Raw genomic sequence first — 17,262 nt, forward strand, 5'->3', positions numbered from 1 at the left:
GGTATGGCTGGCTATATTCCTATATCTCCTACCGGATGGTAGGAGAGTAAAGAGATACCAGGGTGTGTGTGAGTCATCCCTGAGAATCTTCCTCACTCTTCCAAGGCAACGAGCCCTGGCGATGTCATCCAGTGGTGTCAGGGGACAGCCCACAATATCTTGTGCTGTGGTCACTACCCTCTGTAATACTTTCCTATCCGCGGCTGTCAGACCAGCATACCAAACCACAATACTATACGAGAGGACGCTCTCTATAGTAGACCGGTAAAAGAGGGTCATTAGCTGTTGTTCTACCCTGTTCTTCTGCAAGACCCTAAGAAAGTGAAGCCTCTGTTGGGCCTTTCTAGCCACCTGAGTTGCGTTAACTTTCCAGGTCAGATCTTCAGAGGGGTAGACTCCCAGAAATTTAAAGGAGGAAACTCTCTCTACACAGTTCTCTCCGATGTAAAGTGGGGCAGGTTCCTCCTTTTTCCTCCAGAAGTCTAGCACCATCTCTTTCGTCTTGCTGATGTTCAGGTGCAAATTGTTACTGCACCATATGGATAGTTTTTGTACCTCCGCCCTATATGCTGTCTCATCCCCACCTGTAATAAGACCCACCACAGTTGTATCATCTGCGAACTTGATTATCGCAGTGGATGGGTCAGATGATACACAATCATAAGTGTATAAAGAGTACAGGTAGGGGCTAAGCACACAGCCTTGTGGCGTGCCGGTGCAAAGCTTCAGGGGGGTGGGCAAAGCAGAGCCGACCCTCACTGTTTGTAACCGATCCCTAAGAAAGTCTTGAATCCAATTGCAGATGGCAGGGGAGAATTTCAAGTCAGTCAGCTTCTCGATGAGAATGCTCAGCAAAATGGTGTTGAAAGCCGAGCTGTAGTCAACAAAAAGCATCCTGATGTAACTTCCAGGCTTCTCGAGATGACTTGCTACAGAGTGTAAAGCAGTAGCTATGGCATCATCTGTCAACCTATTTCCCCTGTAGGCAAATTGATGTTTATCAAAGTCCAGTGGGAGGCATGTCCTAAGATGTTGGAGAACCAATCTTTTGAAGCATTTCATGACTACAGACGTTAATGCAATAGGTCTGTAGTCATTCAGGCTCTCAACTGCAGTTTTCTTGGGGACTGGGACAATGGTAGCTGCTTTCAAGCACGATGGTACACATGCCGTTTGCAAGGAGATGTTAAAAATCCTTGTCAGGACCCCTGCTAGTTGATCGGCACAATTCCTGACCACTATCCCCAGCACCCCATCTGGGCCTGTGGCTTTGCTGGGATTCACAGCCTTCAATACAGCTCTCACTTGGTGTTCACACAGGGTGAGTGGCTGAGAGTCAGAAGGTCGGCCAGCAAAGGCTACGGGGTCTGGTCTTTTAACCTCGTAGCGGGCGAAGAAGATATTCAGCTCCTCAGCCAACGAGGCATTGGTGTTTGCCATGCTCCTCGTGCTGCCCTTATAGTTGGTTTAAGTGCTGCAGTCCCTGCCATACTTGCCTCGCCGGATCGTTGTTCGCTAAATGGTTCTCCACCTTTTGTTTGTATTGTTGTTTTGCCATCCTAATGGCTCTTCTGAGATTTGCCCTGGCCTCTCTGTATCTGTCCCTGTCCCTGTTGGTATATGTAGTCGTCACTCTTGAACACATATCATTTTCAATCTGTTGCTTCCATTGAAGGCCATGTGCTTTTTAAGAGTGCCAAAAAAGCATTTAAGTAACCAAGAATATATTGTTATGTGTACAAAGTGAGATTCTAAAATCTGCTAAGGATGTAATTGCTCTTTGAGTGCTTCCTAATGTTTAATGTAAGCCTATCTTCCTGAATTCTACTGAATTGTTTCTTGTCAAAGCTACACAGATCCTTTATCCTCCCTGTTCTTCTAACTTGTGAGTTAGAACTCCACAAGAAGTTTATGCTCAGAACTGGCCTCTGCTGATCCAGAGCTAGATAGCAGAGGAAGAGGGAAGGGAAGGGGAGAGAGAGGGAGAGGGGGGGAGGGAGGGAAAGAGAGAAAAAAGTTCCTTTTATTTACATTCCTCTTTTCTTGGTATCTGCAATCCCCAAAAGAAACTACTTAATCCAAAGAACTCAATTCCTTATATTCAAAACCAAATGTTTTATTTATTACAGATATTCCTTGTTACCAATCTGACATTTAAAATAACTCGCAATAGAAAGAATACAATCAAATGCAAAACATAATCAGTAATTGTTGTTTGGAATTCTCCATTAACTCCCTAGCCTTACTCACTCCCTAGTTAGCCTTAAAAACAATACTTATCACCACTTCTACATTCAGAATATTGTGCTCCATACTTCATACATTTGCTAGAAGGTATTGATGCTATGGCTTTTTGCACCTTATTTTTTAGTTGTGGCAGATGCTATGGGTACTTTATTACACTACCTATATGAAAACAATTTATTTCCAGCTTTGCCTCATTATTGAAACAACTAAAGAGCCTCTCTTAAGAAAGCTTGCATGTCTTTGTAAGCTTTCTAAGCAACTACACAGGTGCTAGTGATAACCTGTCCCAGAGTTCTCCATTATTGAAGCCAATCTGGCAATTTATGTAGGTTGTGAAGACAGAAAACAGTACTTATTCAAAAATCAATTTTTAAAAGCTGGGGAATATTGCAAATTACAAAACAGTACTTATATAGGAAACCACCTATTAGAGTATTAAACAATGTATATTCTAATTACTGGTGTTCCTTGGATTTGTGACAAATTCATATTTGAAGTACCAGAGATTGATATGAGAAATTTAGCTTGAAAAGTATATGTTTTATGACTAAGCTTTAACCCTTCTCCAAAAGTCTTGGATTAAGATGCTGATTATGCTTATTTAAACTAGATATATTTCTAATTTTTTGAAGCCAGAAAAACGCTTTAAGGTTTATTGTTATGTGTCTGCAGCTTCTTAAACCAAACATTTCTTTTTCTGAGATTGTACTTACGGAAGAAAAGGACAACTAAGTGACTACAGAAAAAGATGTACTGCATCTTTTAAACTTCAAATAGAAGGGTTCGACAGCCTTACTATGGTACATATCCTTTGAAATACAGTTTTCATTTTGCCCCACTTTGACCACAAGAGGGCACATCTGTACAATAATGAAACCCAGAAATCATTAGATTAGACTTTATGATGTATATGAATCTGGATGGGTATAAATATAACTTTGTAACTCAGGAAGAGCAAGGCACTATGACCAGAAGAAAATAATAAACACATGGGCTAAGAAGAGGTTTGAGGATATTGACTTAACTAGATGAATTAGTCTTTTCCAATAGATTAATTAGACCATGTAATTATCATATGCCCCATAATGAGAAGATAATGGGAATTGTGGACCTATATACTTGGAAGGCAGCTAATGGGAATAGCTTAAAATTATTTCCAAATCCATGAAGAGGCAACGTTGGTTCATCTCAAAGTTCTTTATAAGCCAAACCCATGCGTGTGAAATGAGAACATTAGTTGAATCCCTTACTCTGCATTCCAAGCTGTTCTTAATCACTTTGGAAGGGCATTTGGAAGGATAATCCTAGCCGGGTTAGGATTTTCCTACAAACCAACACATGAATGATCAGCAAACACTGGAATCAGTATGCATCTTTCCTTTTTGTTATTATAGCTATAATATAAAAACATATTTCTGTATAGTTTTTTTTGTTTGGTGACTTTTCATTATACTGAATTTTCAACAAAACTAATATATTGCCTGTGGAGGTCCTGCAGAAATCAAGACCAATTTCCTCTATAGAAACTTTCTCAGAAGAGCAAAATTACACTGGTATCAGTTGTATAGAATGATCTACAGCAGACATGTCAAACACAAGGCCCGGGGGCCGGATCTGGCCCGCGAAATGGTTTCATGTGGCCCACGAAGCCATCCTGGAAAAAGTGAGGGAATGACCCCCCCACTGTCTTGGCCCAGAGACCCTCCTTCTGCCAGAGACCCTCAGATCTGTCCCACTCCTGCCCAGGCCCCCATAGGCACCCTTGATGCGAATGATGTAGAGCTGGCCATGCCCACCCAGTAGGCCATACGCACTCTAGCCACGACCACCCAGTAGGCCACGCCCACCCTGGCCATACCCACCCGGCCCCTTGAAGGCAACCTCAATGCTGATGCGGCCCTCAATGAAATCGAGTTTGACACCCCTGATCTACAGAAAGGAAGAAGGCTGAATAGGGATATAGAGGAGCCAAATACGGATTTGTGATGATCTATATAAATCAATAGCACTCATTTCTGCTAATACAGTCAACACACTTTTCAACTTAATTGGAACCATGCTGGAGTATTTGAATAACAAAGGCAGGTACCTCTAAGTTGGCTCAGCAGTTAAAGACACTGAGTTTGTCAGCTGAAAAGCTCACTGCCCAAGTTCAACATCCAAATGTCACACAACAGGATGAACTCCTATTACATGCCCACCTAGCCGTTCAAAAGCATGCAAATGCAGGTAGATAAATAGGTACCACTTTGGTGGGAAGGTAACAGCGTTCTGTGCACTTTGGCATATAGTCATGCCAGCCACATGATATGGAAATGTCTTTGGACCATGCTGGCTCCCTCGGCTAAGAAACAAAAATGAGCACCACCCAGAGTCTGACATGACTGGACAGGAGAAACCTTTACCTTTACTCTAAGATCATATGCTGAATTTTTGCCAATAATTACAAACCATATTCAATTATTCAATAAAATTATTACTTCCACGATTTTGCACATAGCCTGATGTATCTTTTTCTAAAAACTAGGCCTTTTCTCTCATATAGTTCCAGTTCTATTTGGATATTAGGACCTCTATTAAAAAAACCAGAGTGAGCTTTGACTCAGTAAACCAATACAAGTACAAAGCTGGAATCGATGAGCCAAAAAGTTATACCAAGAAAAGAGTGTCTCCATCACACTGGCATCAAGTGACTGTATTTCATGGCAGAGGGGTAATATTTAAGATATATCTTTGTAGCTATCTCTACTGTATTGCCAATGGGTTTTGATGGATACTGTTTTTCATTGTAGATAAATCTCTTTTCTACTTTCATGACAGCTTGGTTAAATTGATCCTGGTGAAAAGGTGTTCCAGAATTGAGGCATTTCACCAAAGTGATAATGAAAAACTTCCAGCGCATTCTGTAATAGTCTAGCATCAGCCCTGCTAGTTGCTTGTTGGCATAGTCCAAAATGTTGCCATCAGGTCCCCAAAGAGTTAATTGGTTGCGTGCATTGAAGTCATACAACTGTTCCTCCTTTTTGCTGGTGGCCATTTTGTGGGCAGCTTCCAGCCATCCTCCCAGCAAAAAACGTCTGTCACTGGAGAGAAGTGTGTCCAGTTCTGGAAGAAGGTCATAAATTAGAACACCACCAGTAACCAGGAGTTGTGACAGCACACGTTTCTGAAAAGCCTGTTTGATTTCCAAGTAGTAATCACTCACTAGCTGTTGCAGAACCTGACGAACCACATCCACGAGGTCATAGCAGAAGGTGCTGCTGTTGCCCAATTCACCAGAAGTATTTTGAAACAGCTGCCAGGCTTCATAGACATCACTCTGACGGTACCAGACCTCTGTGTTCATCCGAAAAGAAGGACGGTGGACAAGGGGGCTGTGGTTGTGATTTACACAAGGCCCCGAGCAATTGTAGACACTCTGGAATAGCAGTTGCCAGGCCTTTATCACTTGCATGTTCTTGACACCGTAGCGCTCTTTACTGTATGTGGCAACCCACTCTTGTAGATTTATTGGCTCCTTGAGCCAGCCTAAATCTGTTATGAGTTCATATATCACATCATTTTGTTCAATACCTTCAGGGGTGAGGCCAATGCCAATCATAGTAGAGTTGAGAAAACGTCTGGCTTCAAAAGGGCCTTGGTTGATGCTCTCCACCATGCCAAAAAGGCCGTGGTTCCCACCAAAGTTGTGAAGCATGCACCAAATGAAAGGCTGCCCATAGAAGGACTCAGTCCAGAGGTAGACAGGCTTAGATTCAGCGAAGAGGTCCAGCACCACCATCCTGCCTATAGGTACACCGCGAAGAAGGGCTTTAACTTGAGCAGGTTGCCAGAAGTCTCTCTGGTGTTGGAAAAGCCAACCTTGCATCAGCCATATGGCATGGGGGTCAACTATGAGGACAGGCACAGTCAAAGAAGGGAAAAAGACAAATTCGGAACCATTACTTTTATTCTGTGCTCTATTTATTTCTTATTCAGTTTATTTCTTGATAATAATAGTAATAATATAGGTTCGGTTTCTTTCTGTTGACAAGCCTGTAATACTGTTAGCATACTGTATGCTTTTCATTTATTTACCTAAAGTTATTTATATTTTCTGCCCTGGATTTCTCTTGGAAGAAAATGTTTCTGGTTCTAAGTTTTTTGTTACAGATCCGGCAATCACAGCAATAAAATTAATCATAACCTGAAAACCTATAGCTATAAATCTACTAGGTGTAAACAAAATAGGCGAGTTAGTGTGGTGCTATGGATAGACTGGAGCTGATGAAAACTTGATTGATATCTCTATTCAGCCAGATTACTGCATGGCCTTGGACAAATCATATCTCTTGGTTAACTTTCTGATATAGATATTAAAAAAAATACAAACATGAAATTCAATGAATACCCTCAATTGCATGCAAAAGAACAGGACTTTAAATTTATATTTTTTAAAAAGTACCCTAAATAAACTCTAAATTCCTTTGATCAGAGTTGGTATATTTTTTCATGCTGTACTTCATTTCTGACTCAAAATTATGCAGAATAATATCTCTGAGCAATAGGTGAACATATGAAGATATCTTATTCCAAGGCAACAAAGTAGCAATTCTACACACACACACACACACACACACTCACGCACACAAATAATTTAAAGAAAAGATACAAAGTTCATAAAATTTCAGCAACAAGAAACAAGAATAATGCCCGCTTTTGAATAAGTAAATATAAATCCCGACATATGATTCATATTATAGGTAGCTGGACAAAAACACTCACGTGATGTGTTTATTTGCCCTTCAGCAAGAAAAGGACCATCTTACCCCACATGGAAATTACAGAAATTTTGCCGTTAATCATCAAGGAAGGTGTGTCTGCTGCTAATGTGAGACAGGACTTTCTTTATAGCAGCACCCCAGGAGTGGAAGAAGCTTATAACTTTTAAGGAAATTCTTTTTTATTTCATCAGATTTTTAATAGTTTATTTGCAAACTTGGTCGGTAACTGCTTTAATGAAACTGATGGGATATTTCTTCTTATTATGAACTGCAAGCGGGCTCCTTATGGGAGAAAAGGTTATTTATAAATGTTTTAGTACATTATTAAAAAAAACCCTCTGACTTTCCACAGCCTTTATGGATATTAATTCAGCATCTGAAATTTTGAAGAGGCTCTACTATTATCCTTGCAATATAAATTCCCTTTTTATGACTCTGTAATCCCATAATTTGGTGGAGTTGGGGCAAATGGATGAAGGTGAGAACTCTTCCTGACGCCATGCAGGAGTCACAGCAGATATTTTTTTCCTTGCACCCTAGGAGAGAAACATCTGCCACTATCTAGGATTGAACTTTCAACCTTCACCTCTGGGCCACCATGCCACTCTTACTATTATCTTTGCAATACACATGGCTAAATGAGGTAAAGATAATGTGTTAAAGGGCTAAAGATCAGCAGAGATAAATAAAGAAAAAAAATAGGACTAAAGATGAGCAGAGATAGATAGGGAGAAACAATAGGGAGAAAAGGAGGCCCTGACACTTCATACCTCCATTCATGGAGCGGAAGACAGCGGTGCTGACCTTGGAGAGGTAGGTGGTATTTGATGAAAGTGGACGCATCTCATTGAAGGTGTCAGCACTGTATACATGATCTGTACCAAATTCTTTGATAATCTCCTTTAAAAAGAGGGTCCCTATGACCTGAAACATGGGGTCTTCAGGTGATAAGAGGTAAGCACATGAATAGGTGCAATCAAAATGGCTCCAGTTCCCCAGTTGTGTGGCATTGACCTGTGGAAATACCCTAACATGGGGGGAAAAAACATTGTGAAACAGATTACAAAGTCAACTCCAAATTCACTAAGTTTCTACAAAAAGATTTAGACTCAAGCAAAGAGAATACTCAATGATTATTATGGCAGGAATCTAGAATGTTTAAAAAAATTCAAAACAAGAAATACACTCAAGATCACATGTCCCTCTTGTGTCTTCTCTATTGACCTTTTGTACCCAGATGTTAAGAGGTCTGATTAATAATAAAGGAAAATATATTCTGCTTGGGTTCAAAGCACTTCTCAGAATTAATACATTCTGAATTTTCCTCCAAAGAGTTCTGTCTTATTTTAGCACTGGCCTTCACATGAATACTCCCCAAAGTCCAACATCCTCTAATCTAGGTCATTGCTTTTTGGGCCAGCCTGTCATTCATCCCTTGGAGAAAGACCAGCATAACCACTGCTTGGTGGACAACTACATCCTTTCCATAAAAAAGAGCCCTAAGTTTCCTTTCCAGGAAATCTGAAAATCTTGGGGTCTGCTGCCAGTGAGTTTAGGCCAGTCTTTCCAAATGTATGCCTTCCAGCTTTATAAGGCCAATGTCCACACTGGCTAGGGACTGATGTAATTGTTTTTTAAAAAAAGACTATAGATCAGTATTTGTTAACCTTGGCAACTTTAAAAAGTATGGCCTTGCAGAATTCTGGACTCGAACTCCATACATCTTAAAATTGCCAAGGTTGGGAAGCACTGATGCTGACAAAATTTGGTCAGATGGAAAACAGTCTATCCTGGTATGAGGCAGTTTCTTATATGCTCGACCCAACTCATTTTGTTCATTTACCTTAGAATGCCTTGAGGGATATGCCCAGAGAAGGCAGGAAGCACTGTCAACATACCCAGAGACCTCATTCTCTCTAGAATTCTGTACTGGGAAAGTAAAAGAGTTAGGAGCAATGAAGCAAAGCCACAGCGTAATCCACACTGTGCCTCACAACACACATAAAATTGGTCCAGAAGAAGGCCCATTTCTGGAAAGAGCTGTGCATTCTGTGGGCCAATATGATATGAGATTTATCATATCCTGTTTTACTCAGACTTGTGGTTTGTAATAAAGGTGAGACACAAATAAATAAACAAACAGAAAATAAATAGAACTAAAAGACTATTTAATTCACTCTATTCTTCATTTCCAGAATTTTCAATAATGTTGGCCTGCAATTCATTATAAAAGCTCCCATAACATCCTCAAAAAAGAGAAATAAATTGCAAATAACCCTGATGTATTAAATCAGCTGATAAACCTAGCATGCTGGTTGGGAACACATTTTTGATCACTTGTGATGCTTGACGGTCACAGACAAGTCATTATTGTCTATAATAACTGTGATGGTACAATGCAAGACTCAATCCCTAAGTAAGCCAATGTGAGTTTAGAGGAGAAAGAGTAAGAATGCTATATTACAAATACCAAAAATGCTCCTGAATCTTATTTCACAAACTATGAGACTGGTTATGCTCAGTTTACCAGGATAATATTACTGTTAATTTTAGTATCTTTAATAAAAAGAATGGACATCCTTGTGACTTTTAAAATAATACTAGGAAAGGCTCTTGCCAGACAAATGCAGGATTGTAATTTTCAGAAAGTCCAGGTGCTGTACACCACATTTCCCCCTGCATTATAACACTATGAACATCTCCACCAATCTTTTCCTGAAACATAAGACTAAAAAACACAGTGTTAAATTACCTGGTCCATTTACCGCTTTAAAACTCAGTGGGGCAGATATAATGCTAAGCTCAAATTTGTCTACTATAGTTTACCACAAAAGGTATGAAGGAAAATATGACAGGAAGACAGAAGGCACCCTACTGCCAGAAACCAGTACTACACTTTCCATATCAGCCAGCCTAGGTACCTGCAACTTTAGCTTTTTCTGATGCCAGGAGAAGGGCAATGGTCCCGCCCAAGTGTGCAAATTCCCCATCCGGTTCCAAGCTAAGAAAGCAGGGCCAGTGAAGTACTCATCAATTTCTGATTGCTTTAGACCCAGCGACAAATACACCTATAAAAACAATAGTAGAGCATGACAGTTGCTCTGGAGAAGATCCTGGGTTTAAATATTGTTAATAATATGCTTAACACATACTCGTTGCCATATGGCTTCCTGCCCAGTGAATGCCAGTGCCATGTTAATTCCATGGAGAGCCATCCAGTCAATCTCCTGTTCCCAGCGGTCCCAGTTCCACCACACAAAGGAATAGCTGTAAGTGCAGACATTTTGATAGAAGCGGAACCTAAGGAGAAAAATACAATAAATGCATAAACAATAAATTCAATGTACTTAATGAAATTATTCTTCATACATTTTTAATCTTTAATTATAAAATTTTTATTCTATGTATCACACTTGCATGACTGTCATCGTTAATAGCAATAGCACTTATATATACCACTTCACAATGCTTTACAGCCCTCTTTACAGAATCAGCATATTGCCCCCAACAATTTGGGTCCTCATTTACCGACCTCAGAAAGATGGAAGGCTCAGCCAACCCTGAGCTGGTGAGAATTGAACTGCTAACGGTAAGCAGAATTAGCCTGCAATCTACATTCTAACCATTGCGCCACCACGGAGTAATAAATTCTCTCTTCTATCACATTAAAAATTATAATTTGGGAAGAACTGACTACAAGTAAATAATACCTAGCCAATCTTAGCTGACAAATTTTTCACTTAGCAACATAAATTATGGGTTCAATTGTGTTCATAAATCCTCATAGGTCAAGGACTATGTATTATACTTTGATCATCATAAAAGGGAGGGCACCTTGAGATCTCTCAAATCAGTAAAGGAGAATTAAGTGGCACTTTTAACAATTCACACAAAGCTTATCTCATGGACTGCTATCTGGCTTGGGATCGTTCATGCTTTGGTCCCGTGGTGGCGAACCTATGGCACGCGTGCCACTGGTGGCATGCAGAGCTGTCCCTGTGGGCACGCGTGCCATCGCCCCAGAGGGAGGCGGGCCCAGGCTGTGCTCCCCTCCCCCTCTCCATGTGCACCAGCGCTTTCGCTTTCTTTCTCTGTACCGGGAGTCGGAGCAGCTGCAAGATCTGGGCGGGGAGAGGTGAAAAGCCAGAAGCAGCAGAGAAAGGTATTGAGACAAGCTCAAGAGCCAGGGAGGGAATGGGGGAAAAGATTGCTCTTGCCACGATCTCCCTTCTCCTGGCCACTGGGAAGCCTGGCGGCATGGCTTAGCACAGCTACACCAGGAAACTCCAGCGCCCCGGACTTGCGAGTTTTGGCACTCTCCAGGCTGCAACGACAGCGTGATCCGTGTGGGGGAGAAACGGCGACAGCAACAGGGAGATCCGTGCGGCAGGTGGGGAGGAAACGGCAGCAATTGCAGGGCAATCCGTGCAGCGGGTGGGGGAGAAACCTGACCCACTTGTTCCACAGCTGCTTTCAGCTGAGCTGCATTGCAGCAGCATTGGCCTTTTGCTGCCTCCTGCCCAGTGCCGCTGCCATGAGGCCACAGAACAAGCTGGGTGGACATAAGGAACCGGACCGGGGCTCGGCAAGATTTGGGTCTGGGCAGGAGAATGGCACTCTGCGAGCGTTGGGTTGGATGCACGTGGGGCTGCTACCTTGCTTTCCATGCCGTGCCGGGGCTGGGCACGGAGCCTCCTCGCCACTTCTTCCCCCGCGGACATTGGGAGCACCCACCCCACCTACCGCTCATCCCGGGGCACCTGCCACCATCCTGCGCTCTCCAGCCCGTCATTGGCCAGCTGGGCGCGCCGAGCTCAGGCCCCAGGCAGATGAAGGCCAGAGGGGAGCGAGAGCTGTGGCTACCCAGCTCCTCCGCCTGAGGACGCATGCAGGGAGAGGTGCCGCCCGGCTCAGTAAGCCGTGGTCTGCCCACAGGAGCATGAGGATGGAGGAGGGCTGGCCGGGGATGGGTGCAGGGCTGCCCACAGGGGGAATCTGACCAGCCCCAGCCTGGAGGTGGAGGAGAGGCTGACGGAGCCTGAAGGGAGGCATCCCGGCATGCCCGGCGACGGGATGGAGAGCGCAGGATGGCAGCAGCTGCCCTGGGACAAGCGGTAGGTGGGGTGGCACTCCTGATGACCACAGGGGAAGAAGCCGTGAGGAGGGTTCAAACCCAGTCCAGCCCAGTCCCAGCATGGTACGGAAAGCGAGGCAGCAGCCCCATGCGCATCGCCGTGTATGAGCAGGCAAGTGGAGCCGTGGCATCTGCAGCAGAAGAGCGGAGGCAGGCAGCGGAAGGCACAAGGTGCCCCGATCCCAGCACAGTCCCTCCCCACTCTCCTCCTCCCCTCATGCCTCCCCACCCCCCTAGGGAAGAAAACCATAACGAGACACTCTTCTGTTTTAACTTTTTTTCCTTGCCGCTTTTTGGAGTTTTCATCCTGCTTTTGTGAGATAGCAGCGTTTGGGAGGGGGTGTAACTGCCCCCTTCCCCCCAAGCCATCAGCTGAGCAAGACATCCTCCTGCCCACTGCCCCACCCACCAGAGACCCCCTGCCCAGTCCCCACAGGCATCTTTCCCCAGGAACCACATTGAGCTGGCCACGCCCACCATCTGCCATGACCACTGTAGCCATGCCCACCCAGCGGGCCACGCCCACCCAGTATCTGGCGATACGTAAGTGGGTTTTGGGTTGCAGTTTGGGCACTTGGCCTCCAAAAGTTTCACCACCACTGCTCAGGTCACTTCCAATTGGATTACTGCAACATGTTCTACATGGGGCTTCCCTTGAAGACCACGCTAAGTTACAACTGGTGCAACTTGTTGCAGCTCTCACAACAGTGGGCATATCTCAGTTTCCTTATGTTACAGCTTTGCTGCATGGGCTACACTGGCCACCAGTTTCTTTCGGTGTATAATTCATGGTGCTACTCACCACCTTTACAGCCAGGCTACCACCCCTTCCTAAGAGTATTTGCCCATTCCACTAGATTAGATAAAGGGAGCACTCTCTTAAGTCCATTCTCTTGAATGCTGCCACCCAGTGGGACCTAGGAAACATGGCTTTTCCACAGTAAAATAAAAATGACAATAGTCCTCAAGTTACAGCCACAACTGAGTCCAAAATTTCCACTGCTAAGCAAAGCAGTTGTTAAGTGACTTCTGCCCCATTTTATGACCTTTCTTTTGTTACAGTTAAGCAAATCATTGCAGTTGTTAAGTGAATGATGCGGTGGTTTACTTAGCTTGTCAGAAAGGTTACAAATGGTGATCATATAACCTGGTGACAATGCCCAAATTTGGGTCACATGACTACGGGGATGCTGCAACAGTCGTGTGAAAACTGGTCATAAGTCACTTTTTTCAGTGCTGTTGTACCTTTGGTCATAAATGAATGGCTGTATGTTGAGGACTACCTGCATGACTTAAGTTCTTTGGGAGATAACACTTCATACTGTACTTGAAAAATTATTTCAGCTCACTCTCAACTGGAAAAGGGCTTAACTCAGGGGTGTCAAACTGCCGGCCCGCAGGCTGGATGCATCACGCCAAAACCACGCCCAACCCATTGCCGGCAATAGGAAAAAAGTTACGTCACAACATGTCACGTGACATCGCAAGTTTGACACCCATGACTTAACTGAATTACATACTCAGAGACCGAATGATCATTAATTGTGTGTGCTAAGGCAGTGACTTCTATACTTCAGGTAGTCCTCAATTTATGACAATTGAGCCCAAAATTTCTATTGCTAAGCAAGATAGTTGTTAAATGAGTTTTGCCCTATTTTACGCCTTTCTTGCCATAGTTAATTGAATCACCGCAGTTATTAAGTTAGTAACAAGGTTGTTCAAGTGAATCTGCCTTCCCCAATGACTGTCAGGCTGCAAAAGATGGTGACATAATCTTGGGAAACTGCAACAGTCATAGATACATGCCAGTTGCCAAGCATCCAAATTTTAAATCATGTGATCGTGGAGCAGTCAAAAGGGTGGAAAAGTCATTAGATCATTTTTTTCAGTGTTGTTGTAACTTCGGAACAGTCACTAAACATACGGTTGTAAGTCAAGGACTACCTGTACAGACAGGCTTGAGACTTGAAGAGAAAAACTTTGCCTTAAACAACTATTGGGCAATAAAGCTGGGACAGACACAACTTTGATGTCAAACATTCTGCGAATTTCATTTCAGCACCTAATGATTCAGACTCAAAAGTTTCGGTCAAATGGCAGATTGATGAATTTATCTGAAGCGGACCTTGGCTTTCCGGGCCCGCCTTTAAAAGTGCCTTCCTATATTTTCATAGGGGAAGCCGGATATAACTCCTGCTTCGCATATAGAGGTTAGTTAGGGGATCCTTTGCTTTCCTACTCTTCCATTGTCGAATCACCTGTTGGGGCTGGTGACGATAATCTCTGCGGAGACAGGGGGCAAACTCTCCGGCAGTCGGAGCTGCGTCCCAGACCAGGACACGTGGCAGCCGCAGAAGTCCTTCAAGTAATGGTAGATCCCCGAGGCGGCGGCCACTCCGCTAGAGCCAGAGACATTTATCGTGCCCGGCACCACCGAGGTCAGCCGGTAGGTGTCGAGACCGCCAGGCTCGGCCAAAGACCGGTTCACGGACACAGCGAAGGCAGAAGCTGCCTTCGAGCCCAGAAGCCGCTCCAAGAGTTCCCGCACCGCTGTTGCCTGACGAACATCTTCCGCCTCCGGCTGCAAACGAGCAATGGCCTCCCATTGCCACAAAGGCCGGGAATTAGCAGCAGCCCATATAGCCTCTACGGCCGACCAAAGCAACAGCAACCGCAACCGCGAAGGCGCCATAGAAAGGGACTCTGACCGGAAGCTACAATGCAGAAAGTTCCGGGGAACGATCTCTCTCGCGTGCGCACGCCGGGCAATGGCTGCCGCAGGTCCCTTTTGGCCAATTGCTTTCCTTACCACGCCTCTACGACGATCACGGGAGCCGCTGCTGAGGTGGGAAGATCCCAACCATCGTTGGTTCTTCCGCGTTCTACAGTTGTGTTAAAGCAGAAGTGGAGAGTACAATTTTCAATGGAAGCCATAGAAACGTAAAATCGAAAGGTATCCCAAGGTTAATTTAATTCTGCCCGCTACAAAGGACAGAAAAGCAGATTAAAACATCCACGAGTAAGTGGCTCTCTAGCCTGTTTTTAGAAGCTTCCTAAAATCGAAAATCCGAAGTCTGAATTTACATCAAGTGCTTTTCTTGCTTTTGAGTAACCAGTCTCTCGTTATCACATAGGCATTTAAGAATTTTTTTAAAAAAACTCATTTTAGATCAAGAGAATGGCTCCTAAACATTCTTAAATTGTTTTTCTTCAGTCATGAAAAATCTTGACAAAATGAGATTGGACGTTAAAATTGCAAGTTTGGCACAAGTTCAATGTTACACTTGCCCCCACTTCTCTTTTCCCCCTTCTGATTATTTTATTAGACAACTCCATAGCAATTATTGCTTGAGACCTAAGCAAATATTCTGAAATAGAGTCATGGAATTGCTGAAAGATGATGAAAAGATATTCATAGAAAAGATTCCATTCCACAAGATGAAAAAGCTGGTATGAACAACTTACAAGAATGCTTTGTCCTATACCACTTTCTGGCTGCTTTGGGATTTATCTCTAGTAGTCTTTTCACCACCCAGTTATTTGAGTTCCCTTTCTCCCCCCATGGGTTAATTATAGAATTTTAAGCTCCAGGTTCATGCAATGATAACAAAAGAACTAAAAAAAAGCTATTTATAAAGATAACAATACTGTAGAACATGTGAACTATGCAGAAAACTGTTCTCGTGAAGAGGCTGCTTCAACTGATACACTGGTTGTTCCATGAAGAGCTCAAGGTCATTCCTCTCCTTTAGGGTCAGGTGCTGCTAAATGTTTTTCAAACATAAGAAGTGAGAGATATCAAACAAACAAACAGGTTATCCACCTAGTAATTTCTAGTAATGGCAGTAGGTTCGGTGGTAGAAATTGCCTGACTGTGAAGCTTTAGAAGTTGTTACTTCTGGTCTTTAGGAATTAATCTTAGTGTTATTTCTTTATCATGTATTCATGCACATAGGTACTGCTACATTCTGTGTTCAAGAAACATAATTTATGTTCTATATCACTCAACTAAAACAGTCTCTACCTATGGATATTCTTAGTGTAGAACATACTATAACCTATTGGTGTTCAATTTAAAACAAAAAATGAACACTTCAATGACGCTCTATTTTTCTCAAAAAAGAAAGATTCATTTCTAGTTCTATTTCAGATACACTTTAAAAACACTATGTGGATAACACCACATAGGGTTTTAAAAGCTTAGAGGGGATAAACAACCAAAATAGACTAACATCTCCATTAATTAAGGACATAATTATTAGAAGTGTGGAAGTATACATAATAATCATATATACTTCATCTAAGCAGATAATAGAATCACATTTTCTTCATACAAATGCAAATAATTCTAAGGACTTTTTGAATACTATATCCTATAATATATGAAAGGCAGAACCGGAAAAGTAGAGCATAAAATGTTGGGTTAGAAAAATCCTTAACCATGAAAGCACAATAGGTGTCATCCCAAAAAGGTATCCAGACTAAGAATAAACCAAAATAATAATAAAATAACAAAACTGAAAGGGACCTTGGAGGTCTTCTATTCCATCCCACTGCTCAAGCAGGAGATTCATTTCAGACAAACAGCTGTCCAGTCTTTTTAAGTCCCCAGTGATGGAGCATTCACAATTTCTGAAGGCAAGCTGTTCCACTGATTTATTGTTCTCATTGACAGGAAATTTCTCCTTACTTCTAGGTTGCTTTTATTTATTTATTTTATTTATTTATTACATTTATATGCCGCCCTTTCCCGAAGGACTCAGGGAGGTTTACAGGGTGATTAAAAACAAAAATACAAAAGTTAAAAACAATTTAAAAAATTATATTCGTCCCTGAACAAATAAAACCCCAGTTAAAATTAAAATTAAAATTCTCAGCCTGGGCCAGAGAGCTTGAAGAGCCAGGTCTTCAGGTCCCGGCGGAATGAACGGAGGTCGGGGGCAGTCCTAAGCTCCACTGGCAGCTGGTTCCAAAGGGCTGGCGCCCCCACCGAAAAGGCCCTATCCCTGGGTGTCCGCCGGCAATCTCTTACCGGTGGCACCCTGAGAAGACCCTCCCTGTGGGAGCGCACTGGACGAAGGGAGCTTGATGCTGGCAGCAGGTGTTCCCTCAGATATC

General features: G+C 43.0%; 2 protein-coding genes across 2 annotated transcripts in view; one reads left to right on the forward strand and one right to left on the reverse strand.

Moving 5' to 3' along the window:
• Positions 1-17,262, forward strand: part of CISD3 (CDGSH iron sulfur domain 3) — a 293,184-nt gene that overhangs the window by 38,550 nt on the left and 237,372 nt on the right. The window lies entirely within an intron of this gene.
• NAGLU (N-acetyl-alpha-glucosaminidase) lies at positions 4,151-14,958 on the reverse strand. The gene is made up of 6 exons (XM_083376281.1): positions 14,403-14,958; positions 10,163-10,310; positions 9,932-10,078; positions 8,854-8,939; positions 7,781-8,037; positions 4,151-6,138 (listed from the first exon to the last, which is right to left on the reverse strand). Exons 1-6 carry the CDS (start codon positions 14,834-14,836, stop codon positions 4,922-4,924), a joined length of 2,289 nt encoding a protein of 762 aa, XP_083232407.1. The 5' UTR covers positions 14,837-14,958; the 3' UTR covers positions 4,151-4,921.

The sequence above is a fragment of the Vipera ursinii genome (genome assembly GCF_947247035.1).
Source record: "Vipera ursinii genome assembly, chromosome: Z".
Taxonomy (NCBI): domain Eukaryota; kingdom Metazoa; phylum Chordata; class Lepidosauria; order Squamata; family Viperidae; genus Vipera; species Vipera ursinii.